General features: G+C 42.4%; 1 protein-coding gene and 1 long non-coding RNA gene across 4 annotated transcripts in view; one reads left to right on the plus strand and one right to left on the minus strand.

The window, feature by feature from the left end:
* Positions 1–1,070: 1,070 nt before the first annotated feature.
* On the minus strand, positions 1,071–4,927 carry LOC141951999 (uncharacterized). The gene is made up of 2 exons (XR_012631511.1): positions 4,791–4,927; positions 1,071–1,246 (listed from the first exon to the last, which is right to left on the minus strand). It is a non-coding gene; the product is annotated as an uncharacterized LOC141951999 (long non-coding RNA).
* The window catches only part of FOXK2 (forkhead box K2), a 49,064-nt gene continuing 39,269 nt past the window's right edge, over positions 4,020–13,814 (plus strand). Inside the window, exon 1 of one of the 3 annotated variants that reach the window (XR_012631510.1) lies at positions 4,020–5,086. Coding sequence is in view for 2 of the 3 variants with exons in the window: in XM_074888973.1 (XP_074745074.1) it covers positions 4,731–5,086 (356 nt within the window). In the remaining variant the exon portion in view is untranslated. The other 2 variants (XM_074888973.1, XM_074888974.1) reach the window with 2 other exon arrangements.

Raw genomic sequence — 13,814 nt, forward strand, 5'->3', positions numbered from 1 at the left:
GCTCCCGGCACCGCCCACGGCCTCGCCGTGTTTACAAACACGCGTCAGCGGCCTCCGGAGCTCCGCTCCGCCCGCACCCCGGGCGGCACGGTCGGCGTTGGGCCGCGGGCGGGCGCCGCCGCCATGAGGCGCTGGGGCGCGGGGCACGCTGGGAGGAGGGCGGGAAGCGCGCGGCGGGGAGCGCGGGTTTCCTGTGGGGCGGGCGGCCCTCGCCTGGCCCGCGCCCGCGCTCGCACCGGCGGGACGCGCGGAGCCGGCGAGCGGCGGCGGGGTCTGACTGGCCCAGCACTGATTTCCTTGCTCGCCGAGGTCAACAGTACGCTAAAAACCGAGTGGTCGGGGTTAAATAGGTGTTTCTGCCCTCCTCCCTGTCCCCTCTCCAAAAGAAGCACGTTCATCGGGATGTGTTAGTCATGTTTAAGAGTGTTACGCTTTCCAGTCTTTATTACTTAAGGAGATCTGGAAGATCCGTAAAAGAAAAAAAGCTATAAAAATAACTTCAGAGGTATAACTCCTTACTTTCTCTTATTAATTTTCAAGTCACTTCAGGAATCGGTTGGGTATGTAACCAGGGAGCTTCACCATCCCGATCATTCACCATTTTTAATATTTTGCTGTAATTACGTGATGCTTTTTTAACGCTTTCCCCTTGACCAAAATGTGTTTGTGAGAAAATGACTAAATCGCAGCACGAGTCCTGCTAAGTTTCCACACGTCGTTAAATTTAAGCATGCAAAGAGCTCCAGGATGGTTATTGGGATTACTTAAAAATGTGGTTGTATATGGCAGCGGTTTTGAGGCTGTGTGTTGGAGGAAGTTGTTACTGCTTACAAGGGGCTGCTCACCTAGAAAAATAAACGTGTGCTTGTCAGGTGCGGAGATATCAATATGTGAAATCTTCATTCGGTTGTGCAGGTTTTGGTATCTGAAGTGCTTATCTTGTTAAATCGCATATGAATGTTACTGAGAAGTGGTTTTGCAAATGAACCTTGTAGAGTTTTGTTTAACAAAAATCAAATCTCACTCGAAGCATGTGACGCTGTAATAAAAAGATTATGGATAGCTCCTAATGGCTTTTAAAAGCTGTTTAATGCTGGTTGTGTCAAAGTAAGCAATTAGGGTCACTTAATCTACTTGATTATTCATTACATTCCTCTAGTAGTATTCCATGCTTTCAGATCTGTGGAAATGTGCATCTTGAGAAGGCTGCTTCACCACTTCATAGCCCTCAGTCCAGAGCACATATCTAATAAGAAAATTGAAGAAAGAAAACTTGATTATATGACAGTTTACTAGCCCCAAGCACAAGCAGACTGTAAATGAACACCATTGTGTTGCTATAGCATGAGCTTCAAGAAAAAAATAACACATCTAAAAATATGGAGTCATTTAAGGGAAGTTTGGTCAAATAAAATAGTATTAGTGGATTGGACCTTACATAGAATTTATACATTTCTGCTAAACTCAAGTCAGATTGTTTTAAGGCTAGATGATGCAGGTAAGGTCTGTTGATTCTTGATTTCTGTGTTGCAAACAGGTTTTGATGTGGGCTGGATAACACCGGGCCACTTAGCTCAAAGGGCCAGAAGCGGAGGAGTGCAACGAGTGCTTTGAGATCTTGTTTAGCGTCAGTGACAATTGCAGCAACTTGGTGCCTCAGATTAAATTTTGGTCAGTAACTTGGAGCCCTAGTTCTGTCCTGAACAGTTAAGGTGGTTGCAGAGCAGACAGAGAAGAATGTCTTGCTTACACTCAACTGGCAGGGAAAAATGTGTGGAATAGTACGTGTCTGCTATGCAGCTCCAACATCAGGACCAGGTTATGTTCATGGAGTGGGTTTCTGGCGTACCCAGACTCCCAGAACACTGGGCAGTTATGTGTAAGCATGAGTCGTTCCACCACATCTAGCTGCTGTTTCCTGCTTTATACAAGAGACCAGAGCTGCTGGTGGGCAGGTTGGAATGACCTGTAACTGTGCAATTTTGTTTGGTCGCAAAGAAAGTGACTAAATCTGCATCAGTTTAGAAAAACATGGGCAGAAAAATCTCAGCTGTCCTCTTAAAATGAATATAGCTTCTGACAATGGAATTTGCTGTTTGCTCTACAGTGTTGGTAATACAAAAGTAAACAGACTTTCTGCTGGCGTTCAGTCACTTTTTACAGAGTAGCATACTGATGACCGGATGCTTGAAAAGTAATTTCAGTGTGTATTACAAAACTCTGTTCAGCATTCTATGTCAATAGCTCTGTTTTCTATGTTATTGCATTATGAAAAGAACAGGAAGGTGTATCAGCTTTGTGAATTTAGTACTGGATGTTATTAATAAATGAATACAAATTAACAAAGTTGTGATACACATAATGGAAAATGTTAAAGTACCATTAATGCCTTTAACTTTTGCGAACTGAGCAACCATAGGAGTGGTGCTGCTGGCCTGATGGGAATTCACCTGGCTGCTCTCCCAATCTGCCTGTTTTCTCGCTCTCTGGGGGTGTGGGGGTGTGTTAGGAGATGGAAATCCATTGGTAATTTTCAGCCGGCATACCCCTCAGGATCCCTAACCGATTGTTAGCAAAGCAGGCACAACATTTCTATAGTTGCAGCAGAGCCAAGGGATAAAAAAAAGCTGAGAATCAGGGAGTCATAACTGGCTTTCTGATGCTCCACATTTTCTGTGCCAAACATATGTTGGTATAGAAGAAAGTCTGATTCTAAATACCAAAGTGTGGGCAAGATTTAACTAAAGTTTTCTGTAAAAGAAACCAAAGCTCTAAACTGTTGCTATATTTTACTGCATCTGATGTGCGTATGCGATCGTATAAATGGTCTTAACCAGTATGGAATGGTGGTGTAGCTGCTTATAACAAGTGCTGATACAATCCCAAGGGTAAAAATAAGGTTTGCTGTAACTTTGCAGGTAGCAGGCACTGTGTTCTGTTCCTAAGCATGCATAACATAAAGATCTGTTGACTCAAATGTACAAAAACAGAAGTTTGAATTTCAAATTTACTACTAGATGTTTGTTAGCAAGTTGTTTGGTTTTGACCTGAGCATAAAAATGTTTCTAAAGATTATTTTCAATTCCTGCAGAGCATGTGTGTACCACTGAAGAAAGTATTTAACTGTCTTCTGAATTCATAAAGAACAGTGATTTGAACAGACCTGAAAAGAGCCCAAATAAACAACAAAACCCCCCTCTAAACAAAAGGTGCTTGAAAATACGGTAAGGCTATCTGGGCTGTTACAATGAAGTGTTTGCAGTGTTTATATTTGTACATAGACATAAATAAGTTTTAGCGTCCTCTTCACAGGTTATAACCAACAGTGTTTCCTAATTGCTTACTTCTCCATTCTGACAGTGCCTGGTCCTTCTAAGAGAGGAGCACGCAAACATTTCTAGAAGATTTTTATCAGGTAAAACATTCTCATTGCAGATGCTACATTTGCCAAACTGAGTACAATTAATGTTGTCTTTTTGTTAGCCTCTAATATTTTGAAGTCGACACCACTAATGTGGGTGCTTGATCCGTGTTTCCCAGGCTGTTCCTGGGCCGTGTTCTCTCCCCTGTTCTGTGACACCCGGGAGCAGTGACGGGCTGCTGCAGCAACTGGGTGTCTAATTCTGTTTGGTCGGGTCAGAGTGCTTGCTTGCTTTTTTGTGCCCTAGTGCCTATGAGAAAACTAGGACTAAGCCGAGTGAGGTGTGTGCACACATACGCAGACTGACTTTCACCTGAAACTTTTAAATTTAAAGCACTGCACTTGTTTTACGTGGATGTTACAGAGCTCTAAGATGGGGAGTTACCTCTACTTTTAACCTAACCCTTAAAAGGCCAGCAGCTGTGTATGATGTATCAAACCTTATTTTTTTTTTTTTCCCCTGGGGTCTTTTGAGGCTAAATTTGAGGAGGTACAAACTCCTTTCCCAGGGGTAGCCCCCCTCCCAGCCGTGTTGGGGTTCGTGTATTTATTTTACCCTTGAGCAGTGCCCCCTCTCCCCCCCGCGTAGTGCCGTTTCTCAAAGCGGTGCGAGTGCAGGGCACGTGCGGTGCACGGTCTGCCGGGGGAAAAGCACGTCCGTGGGCTGCGGAAGGTGCCGGCGGCCTCGCTCAGGGGCCCGGCGCGGGGGCTGTCCCCGCTGGGGTGGGGGGCGCCAGGAGCGGGCGGCGGCGGCCCGGCCCCCCGCAGGTGCCCGGGGCCCCGCCGCCGCGGAGGAAAGCGGCTCCGGGGAGGAAGATGGCAGGCAGGCCGGCCCCGCCGGGCTGAGCACGCTCCGCACCGCCCTGCCCTGCCTCCCCTCCCCTCCCCTCCCGGCCGGCCGCTCCCCCGGGCCGCCAGCGCCGCGGCGGGGGCCGGGGCCCGGCGCAGCCCTTCCTCCTTCTCCCGGCGCCGCCGCCTCCGCCGGGGGGAGCGCGGCCGCTCCGCTCCCCCGCGCGCGGATCTGCTCCGTGTTTTCCGGGCCTTTCCCGTGCTCTCGGGCCCCGACACTCGAACATGCTGCGCGGCGCTGGCCGCGGCGCCGCTCGCCATTGGCCGCGCCGCCATAGCCCCATGGGCGTGCGGGCCGCGCATTGGCCCGGCGCCGCCGTCCATCAGGCAGCGGCGGACTGCGTCAGGTTGGGTTGAGCGGCGTCCCCTTCCCTGCCTGTGTCTGGCGGCGGCTGCGGCTGCGGGGCCGGTGCGGGCGGAGGGGCGCAGCGGCGGGCGGCCCGCTCCCTCGCTCGCTAAGATGGCGGCGGCGGCGGCGGCGGCGGCCGTGGCGCGGCTGGAGGGCCGGGAGTTCGAGTACCTCATGAAGAAGCGCTCGGTGACCATCGGCCGCAACTCGTCGCAGGGTTCGGTGGACGTGAGCATGGGCCACTCCAGCTTCATCTCCCGGCGGCACCTGGAGATCTTCACCGCTGCTCCCCCGCCGCCGCCACCGGCCGGCGCGGACGGGCCGCCGCCTCCGCCTCAGGGGGACCCCGCCGCTGCTACCGGCGGCGGCGGAGGGGACTTCTACCTGCGCTGCCTCGGCAAGAACGGCGTCTTCGTGGACGGCGTGTTCCAGAGGCGGGGGGCGCCGCCGCTGCAGCTGCCCCGAGTGTGAGTAAAGCGGGGGCCGGGCCTGCCGTCCTCCCCCGTCACACCGGGGCCCGCCGGGCCGGGCAGGGCCCGGGCCCACCCGCGGGCGCCTCGCCGCGCTGGGCTGCCCCGTCCTCTCTGGCAGGACTGGGCTGCCGCGGCGGGGGGTGGTGCCTCTGCTCATCCGCGCCGGTTGTCCCCGTTGCTGTTGGGCTGGCACATGGTGCGTGACAGGCGGGGAACCGACCCGGTGCTGGCGACACACGCGAGCGGTGCCCTAGGCCTCCTTCCCCGCCGCCCGGCACCACCCGGGCACCGGCGCCTCCGCCTGTTGCCCTCGAATGTGTCCTTTCTCCGGCGGCCCGGGCCCCGCCGGCACATCCACCTCCTGCTCCAGCCCCTCCGGCAGCCGGTGGTACAGGTGGGAAGCGTGAGACCCCGGTAGCGCCGGGGCTGGTGCTTGACAAATGGTCACCCTCCTCCCGTGCTGTGTCTTGCACGTAGCAGTGTCTGTTGTGAGTTTGGGAGCAAATCCGTCTGCAGCAGTGCTTGGAGGTATTGTAATTAGCAAATAGAATTGGATACACCCTTGAGTATTGTTTACGTGCTTCAAAGGAAACCAGTCAAGTGGTTATCCACATATCTGGGATTGCTGAATTTAAGATCAGTGCTAAGTAAATCTTGTAACACCCTCGGTGCTTTTTCAGAATGTAGGGGGATTGTTTTGTGCGTGTGATTCCCTTCTGATTTTGTTGTAGTTTCAGCCTCTTTGCCTAATTGTAACATTTGTTTTTATGGGTAAACTGAATCATCCACGTTAAATACTTCTGCTAGTCTTAGTGCTTTAAAATGTGTTTCCTTACATGACGACAAAAGTATTAAGAGTTTTTAAATGGTAACACATTCCTGTACCGTTACCAAACGTTAACTGTCTTTGCAAAATAGTTTTCTAGGGGAGTATGTGAGGCCTACCTACTATGTTTAAGGATACGTTGAACTGTAAATAAATAATCTGTGTTTTGAGGAGTCACATGCAGGAAAAGTGAAAGTGTTTTGGTTTAGTATATTTTAGTCGTCTTGACTAAGAAATACCTAAAAGGTTACAAGTGGTTTACCTTTATAAAACATACGCCATTAGTGACACAGTCTTAATGCCTTACAAGTTTTTAAACTGTGTTTAGGACGTTGATGGTGTGTATTTTCCACTTTGACGTCTTAATGTTAGTTTCCCCACCTGGTTCCTCTGTGAAAATCAAATTGTCTTACCTTTCTGCTTTCTAGGAAACACTCATTCTGAAAGGATTTAACAGTGCCAGTATGTGTAGAGTTGTATAATCACGAATACAGTTGGAGGACTTGTTTGACCTTTAACTGTAACTTCTATTTTTGCTTTCTGCTTTTTAATATTAATAATAATTTGGCATGTGGTTAATCTGTGTTTTAATCTAAGACATTTGTGAAATATAGATCAAATACTTTTTTTCTTTGTAAACAGTTTGGTATAATACACTAATTGCAGGCAAGTCATTGTGTGTTACATATGTTGATTGCAAACAGTCTAGAGTTAGAGTAATTTAGTCAGTAGCATTCTGTTAAATGCTTAAGACCTCAGGGGGAAAAAAGTGCTCTTTCTTCATGCTGTCCATGTAATTATTGACTGGTAATTTATTTTAGTTCTATCAGTGTCACTTTTTAAGTGGAAAGAGAATTCGGAAGGATTTTTTGTGTCACTTTTCTATTGAACAATGATGAAAACTTCTGCTTCTGTGCAGTTAAAATTTCTTCACGAGTGTATGTGGGTGGTGTTACAGAAACTAGCATTTGGTTGAAACTGCCTGTGTTCAGTGATTACACCATTTCTTAGACTGCACACTAGTAGCCTTCAGTTTCAAGATCTGTAAGCTGGTTGAAGTAGTTATGTCCTGGTTACAAAATGTAGGTGTGATCTTCCATCGAGTTTTGTAAATGAAAGGTGGCATACCTTCAGTCCTGGCTAGAAACAATGGAGTAGTGTGTACACTGGGTGAACTAGGATTTCTTTAGTCAACAGGGATGAGTTTTATCTTGAAGGGCAGGCAAAACCTACAGGGTCGTAGTTAGACTGGCGATTAAGATCAAGTGCCGCTTTATTGCTTTCTTAAAAAGATAAACCTGTTTATAAAAGAAAAGTCTTACTGGAGTTGTACAGGGAAATAGTAGTTTCATTATTTGCAAAGGTTTGTGTTTTTTTTTTTTAAACGCAGGAGTCTTCAGGCAAATTCAAAGCAGACGTTATCTGCTTACAGCAAGTCATTACTGTGAATTACTGATGACTAATATTGTTTGTAACCGTGTTCTTGAGTTTCATTGTAGATTTAACTGGTCACACTGAAGATGATCTGGATTTTAACAGTCAAATTTAGTTACTTCAGTTCAACACAAACATTAATTAACAGTTGAAACATGGTTGGAAACAAAGTAGTTTTGGTATGAGTTCAAGATTGATGATTGCTAACCTCCAGCTCAAGTAATCACTAGATCTATTTTTGTTGTTGTTTAATCCTACTATGTTGCCAGTAATATGCTTTGCCTATGACTGCACAATCATTTGAAATTTTAATGGCAGGTGAAGTTTAAAAACATCAGGGTGGCCTGTTCCTTCTGTTTGTTTTTAAGTGATCTTGGAAACCAAGAATGGAGGGTCCATCTCTGCTTTTTTCTAATGAATAGTGGCTTACAGTTGACTCCAAGTAAAATGTTGTTACAGAGTTGAAATGTCTTGTTTAATTGTCACTAATAATTGTATGTAGTTCCAGTGTCCTTGGCCTTTTTTTTTTTAATATCAGCACAGTGTTTAAATATGACTGCATTAATAGTGTTATTGAACTTCCTGTTTTTGGAAGGGAAAAGCAGAAATACAACTTCATAGTCTTCCACAAAACAACATTTTTTAACATCTGGGGAAATTAAATTATTAATGTTAGAGTATACTTTTACCTGTAACAAAGGCATCTGTCTTTCTAGAGATATAAATGCCATAAAACATGGAATTACTGTGCATTAAGATAACTGTTCTGGTTGCTAATTTTAATGCTTCCCTGGAAGCCTCACTCACAATTCAAATGTTAAAGTTATCAAGCAGGAGGTAATAGCAGTGGGAAGTGTGTTTTTGTTTTTCTGATTCTTGACAGACTCGCATACATACTTGTGTATATACAAACCAGCTGTCATCTTGTTAGATGAATAAAATGGGGGCTGGGGGGAAAAATAGCAATTTTTTTGTTCATGTCCAGTAAGTAGCTCTCCTGTCAGTGTCATAACACACAGAGGCATGGGATGAAAGAGGTTTTAGAGTTTCCTGTTAAATACACACAAATCAAAGCAGTTCAGTTAGTGTTTTACAACTACGTTTAAGATGCATGGACTATCACTCTCTAGTTCGTAAAGTTCATGTTCTTTAATTGATTTCATTTGATGCTTGTCAAATTTCCCCCAACTTCAGTGAAAGCATTGTTAGGATATATTGCTAGGTAAATAATAACATTAATATTTGACTTTGAGGTACTTGGCTTGAAAAATACTTTTTGTGCTGGGCACAGCAGCAGTTGTTGACAGGAGTTGTATACGGCTTTTGGAGAGGCAGGATTCCAGACAGATGTAACTGATACAGCTGGAAAAAATGGACTGGCTTCTGGGTACAACTCATCTCTGAAGAAGTTTTTTTTTGTTGTTTTTTTGTTTTGTTTTTATTTTTGGGTTTCTTGGATGTGCTTCGTGTATTAGCATTTGAGTTCATGAAGATTCTGGCACCTTGGGCTTGACTGTTCCAAGACAATGTCTTGTTCATTTTGACAAAACCTTATATTTTATATTTTAGTAATTACTTTTGGTTTTGGGGAAGAAGATTTGTGAATCATAAACAAGATAACCATTAACATGATAACAGCATTTCCAAGTCAGCAAAGATGCATCTAGTCCGTTACCTGCCTCCAAGAGTAGTCAGTACAGATGCCTAGGGAGGAGCATAAAAACAGATAAAGGCAAATGGTTGTGTTTCCCTTGCTTTTTCTTCTGGCTCCCAAAGTCAGAGTAGATTTCTTCTTGAGTTAAAACCATTTACTGTTTCAATTTTTTTCTCTCACTTCTAAAAAATAATTGGTATCTTTTTTTTACAACCCCTGTAAACCTCTTCTATCCACAGCATACTTGGACAGTGAGTTCTGCAACGTAATTGGAGCCCATGTTGAGGAAAAATATGTCTTTTTGCTGAGTTTTTTTGAACTTGACACCTGGTAATGTCATTTGATGTAATTTAAGTTAGCTCTTTTATAGTAAGAGTAAATAATTCTCCCATTCTGTCATTCATTTTGTAGACTTCTTTACATTACTAAGTATGGGAGATCTTACAGTAAACCACATCGAGTACGTTTTACTTCAGCTTACCATCTACTAACTAATCCTAAGTCAAGACTATATGGCTACAAACTAAAAATTTGTGTTCTTGTGCTTTTCCTCCTAGTGTACAGAGGGCTGAATCAATATTTTTAGTTTGGTTTTGTGGTCTGGATCTACAAAGTGGGGTTATTACTGTCTTTTAAGTAGTAGAAGCTTTCCTGCCGATGAAAACCAGTAGATTCTGAACGAGGATCAAATATATCTATTCACTAAGTAAATTCCTTGGAAAAATTTATTGTGTTCAGCATTACCTGAGCAGGAAATGGTGCAACAGATGTAGAGAACCTCTCATGTATCAGTGCACTTCTCTCTATCATCTTACTGCAGTTACTTAAATTATATGCAAAGTTGTGATTGCTGTATGAGTTAGAGCTGTGGCCGCACACACGCTCAACGAAAATTTCTGACTGGAAACAACTGAGGTTTGGCTTAACAGGCGAGGTGAACAGATCATAACATCCCCTTAGGTAGTGTTACTTGCTAGCTTAGGAGGAATGTTCTTAGTTTTGGCTTATGGTTTATGTTTTAAAGATTTTCTTTATGAATGTGTTAGATACTTTAAGAAATCAAACAACGCTTTTTTCAAGGAACATATTTGCAAGTATAGATTAATACCTCAGGCTGGATTGGCACCTGCTTTTTCCCTTTCTTGACATCACTTTTGATAGATACAGTTGGTTGTAAGGAAGATGGTTGGCTGAAATGTTTTTGAGACCTAATGATTGATTTGTATTCAGAGGAGTGTTCTGGAGTTCCATACCGGTTATGTTAAAACTACAAATTACTTACAAATTATTTCTAAGCATAAAACTAAGAAATGTTGGACTTGGCTGTGACTTACGAATCAGACTCCAGAAACTTTTATTTACTTTCTTTAGCAGACACTGTGCGCCATGCCATAATGACTAATAAGGTTAACTGGGCTGTGTTTATCGGTGGGTTTTTGGCTACTTTAAAGTAGGATTTGCAGATGTCAAGCTCAGTAGCAGTAGTGTTCTCACATAAGCAGATCTGATTGAAAAGGAACGTGGGAGGAAGAAGGTAGAGCGCATGTTATTTGAATTGAAAATAGAGATGAGCGTGGAGTTCCTATAGCCATAATTTGTGTTATAGTTGTTTCTGTCATCTCGTTTTTTTCATATTTCCCTCTCAATTGCACACCTTATGAGTGACTTTTTTTTTGTTATTTTATTGCATATTGTCGTATGCCAATCAGGTAGTTAAGTGTAAACAGTTTTATATTTGGATTAATTCGCACTTGCCTTGCTTTTTCTATTGGGATGATTGATACATATAAGAAACTTCCTTACCCAATTCTACAGTTTTACTGATCATACAAATATCCTTACATCTGTAGTTAGCTATAGGAGTAAATACATTCTTTGTATAGTTATATGGAATACTGTAAACTGGGAAATCATCGTAAAAACTGATGGTTTCTTTATTGTCTGTTAAGTTCCAATTCTATGACAGAAGCAAGATATGTGTTGTTTTGGTTTAAAGGTGCAAAGTCAGTATTAAAACTGTCTGTTGCAAGAATCTGTAGTTGAAAGAAAGTTTTGAGATTGTTACCTTCAGTTATAATAATGAGGTAAGAGATATGTGAATTAAATCATTCTTTGCTTTGCATTGATTAAATCAAATTACAATACTGATCTTAGGTTGTGAAATGCATAGTGTTTGAGTAGGAAGAGACAACTTTTGCTATTGGGTAAGTGTAAGTTAAATAATAAAGAAAATAAGTTAATCTTTCACCCTTGCTTTTCAAAATAAATGTGTATTATTAATCTGCTTATAATTAGAAAATAAAATTGACTTGTAAATATTAGTCTTCCATGAAGGTGGATGTGTTTTAAAGAATAATTCTGATGTGGAGGAATTCTGCTGCTGCTGGTTTTTGTTTTTGTTTTTTGTTTTCTTTTTTGAGCAGGTGTAATTCTCATGCACAAAGCAAAAGATTTTTCTCACAGTCACGTCTAAGCTATTCAAAATAAGATGGTTGTGCATCTGATTTACTATATTTTTCAGTAAATACAGCAGTGCCTTTCCAAGACCTCTCAAGTCACGTTAATTTATGTAAAATCATGTAAAACACTGGAAAAAATATAATTTCAAAGAAAATTATGAATTTGTCATGTAGTAGTGTGAGGCCATCTCTTTTACAGCCTATAAGGAGTTTTCACAACAGTCTTGTGTTTACTAATAAGCAGATGTCTTTAGTGGAACTTCATACTGAAATATTGGGAAGGTGGTGGTTTTATCTACTGTCTTGCTTGTTTTCATGATAAAAAGTTGATGTGTAGTGACATTTGTCTCCTGTGACTTCCTGCCTTTAAGGAGTTTTTTGACCTAGATAAAGCAGTCAGAGGGGAGGAACCATATTTATTCTGCAGCCATTCCACACTGGATGGCATAGAAAATAAACATTATATTCTTCAGTTAAGATTTCATCACTACTGTTTTATCACTGAAGGGTGCTGAGGCTTTAGTAAGTTACTTGAAGAGCTAGTGCAAATGTTTGTAATTTTGTAATACATAATTTTTTATAGTGTTAAAGAAGTTCTGTACATGATTGGAGTCTGTTTCTTCACGTTTGTTTGTGTAATTCTGCTGCAGCTACTGCATGTGCTTCTGTGCTGTTCTGTCCTCATTAGTACTGCGAATCATAAACTTTTACAAAGCATCGTCTTTGTATGCTGTACAGTTGGGTATTTGTGGGAGTAAAACTTTCACTATTCAAAATTTCAGAATGTCTTAATGAATATTTATATGAACACATCACCTTTCTGTTTGTCCATGTGCACCAAAGAAAATGAAAAACATGAGCAGGTTGACAAACAGTTACGCCTGTGCTAAACTAAACATTCCTGTTGACTTCAGCAAGACAGCTCATGTGGCTACGGATGCATATGGAATTGAGCATTTGTAGAATCAGAGCTGTCAAGTAAAAAAGCCAGAGACATGTCATTATCATAGCTTTATGAAGCGTAACGGAATTAGTATAAAGTTGACTGGAATTAATTTCAATTCAGTGTTAATTTAAGGTTTTACATTAAGAATTATGGAAGGGACCTCCGGCCAAACCCTTGCTGAAAGCAGAAATGACTTCAACATTAGATTGGACTGCTCAGCACCTTGCCCCTTTGAATTCTGAGTATCTCCAGCAATGAAAATAACTATAACTATAAAATGCTTAATGTAACTACAACCCCATATTGAAAAAAATATTATCTGTATTTCCAATAGCAGAATTTTGGGAGCACATAGGCTGGTTAGCATAATGTGCAGCTTAGTGCTAAATTATCAAAAAAATACTTGATCACTACCTGCTACTTGATACTGTTGTTGGTGATCTGAAGTAAAGGCAATTGCTGATAAATATTTACATATTATATCAATGTTGGTAAATATTGTCCTCACAAATAATAATCAGGACAAAAAATGGACTTGGTCAATCCATTAAAAAAAAAAAAAAAGACATCTCAAAAGGTATACAGGCCAGATCTACAGGATAGGAAACTTCTGAAAAGTAGTAGTAGAGTGCATTTGAAAGTCATGACCATAAAGAAATCATTAGATGCCTGTATTGAGATGATGTGTCAAAGCAGAGCGATGTGGTGATTGTGTGGAAATAGGGGAGCTGTATCATGGAGTTCCGAGAGTGCTGGAACTTCATGTGGTTCTGGAATCAAAATTTGTGTTAAATGATCTTGTAAAACTGCAAGGGTTTAAGAGGAGAATTGCTAAAAAGAATTGAAGGCTGCAGAAAATCCCAAATAGTGAGGGATTTAAGGAGTTGGGTATGTTTGTCTTACAAAAAAGGAGTGCGAGATGACTGGGTTGGTGTGTATATGCGCTTTTATGGGGATGAATTAAGAGTACTGAAAGGCCTGCTAATGGATCACGCACAGGTATAAAAACCCAGAGGCTGTAAACTAAACTGTCAGGCACATATTTTTAGCAGTACTGGAACAGCTTACTAGGAAGAATGGTGGTATCTCTATTTCACCATTTTCTGCTGATCAAAAATAGATACCTTCTTGGAAGAGGTGCTTTAAACAAAAAAAGAAACCTTGCTGTAGTCAGACCTGGTGATTAGGTGCAGTATGGGTACAGCTGGATGAAATTTCATGGCTTAGGGCTAGAAGAGGTACAAGTAGGTGAAGCTTCTTAGCTGTTCAGCCTTTACTTCCTCTGCAAGTCCTTTTTTTAATAATCTCCCATTAGGTTATAGCAAGAGACTTTTTTATTATGTGTTTTAACAAGGAGTCAGTACTTGGCTTGGGTTTTTAATTAAAATTGCTTCTAAAGCATC

Source organism: Strix uralensis, chromosome 19 (genome assembly GCF_047716275.1).
Source record: "Strix uralensis isolate ZFMK-TIS-50842 chromosome 19, bStrUra1, whole genome shotgun sequence".
NCBI lineage: Eukaryota > Metazoa > Chordata > Aves > Strigiformes > Strigidae > Strix > Strix uralensis.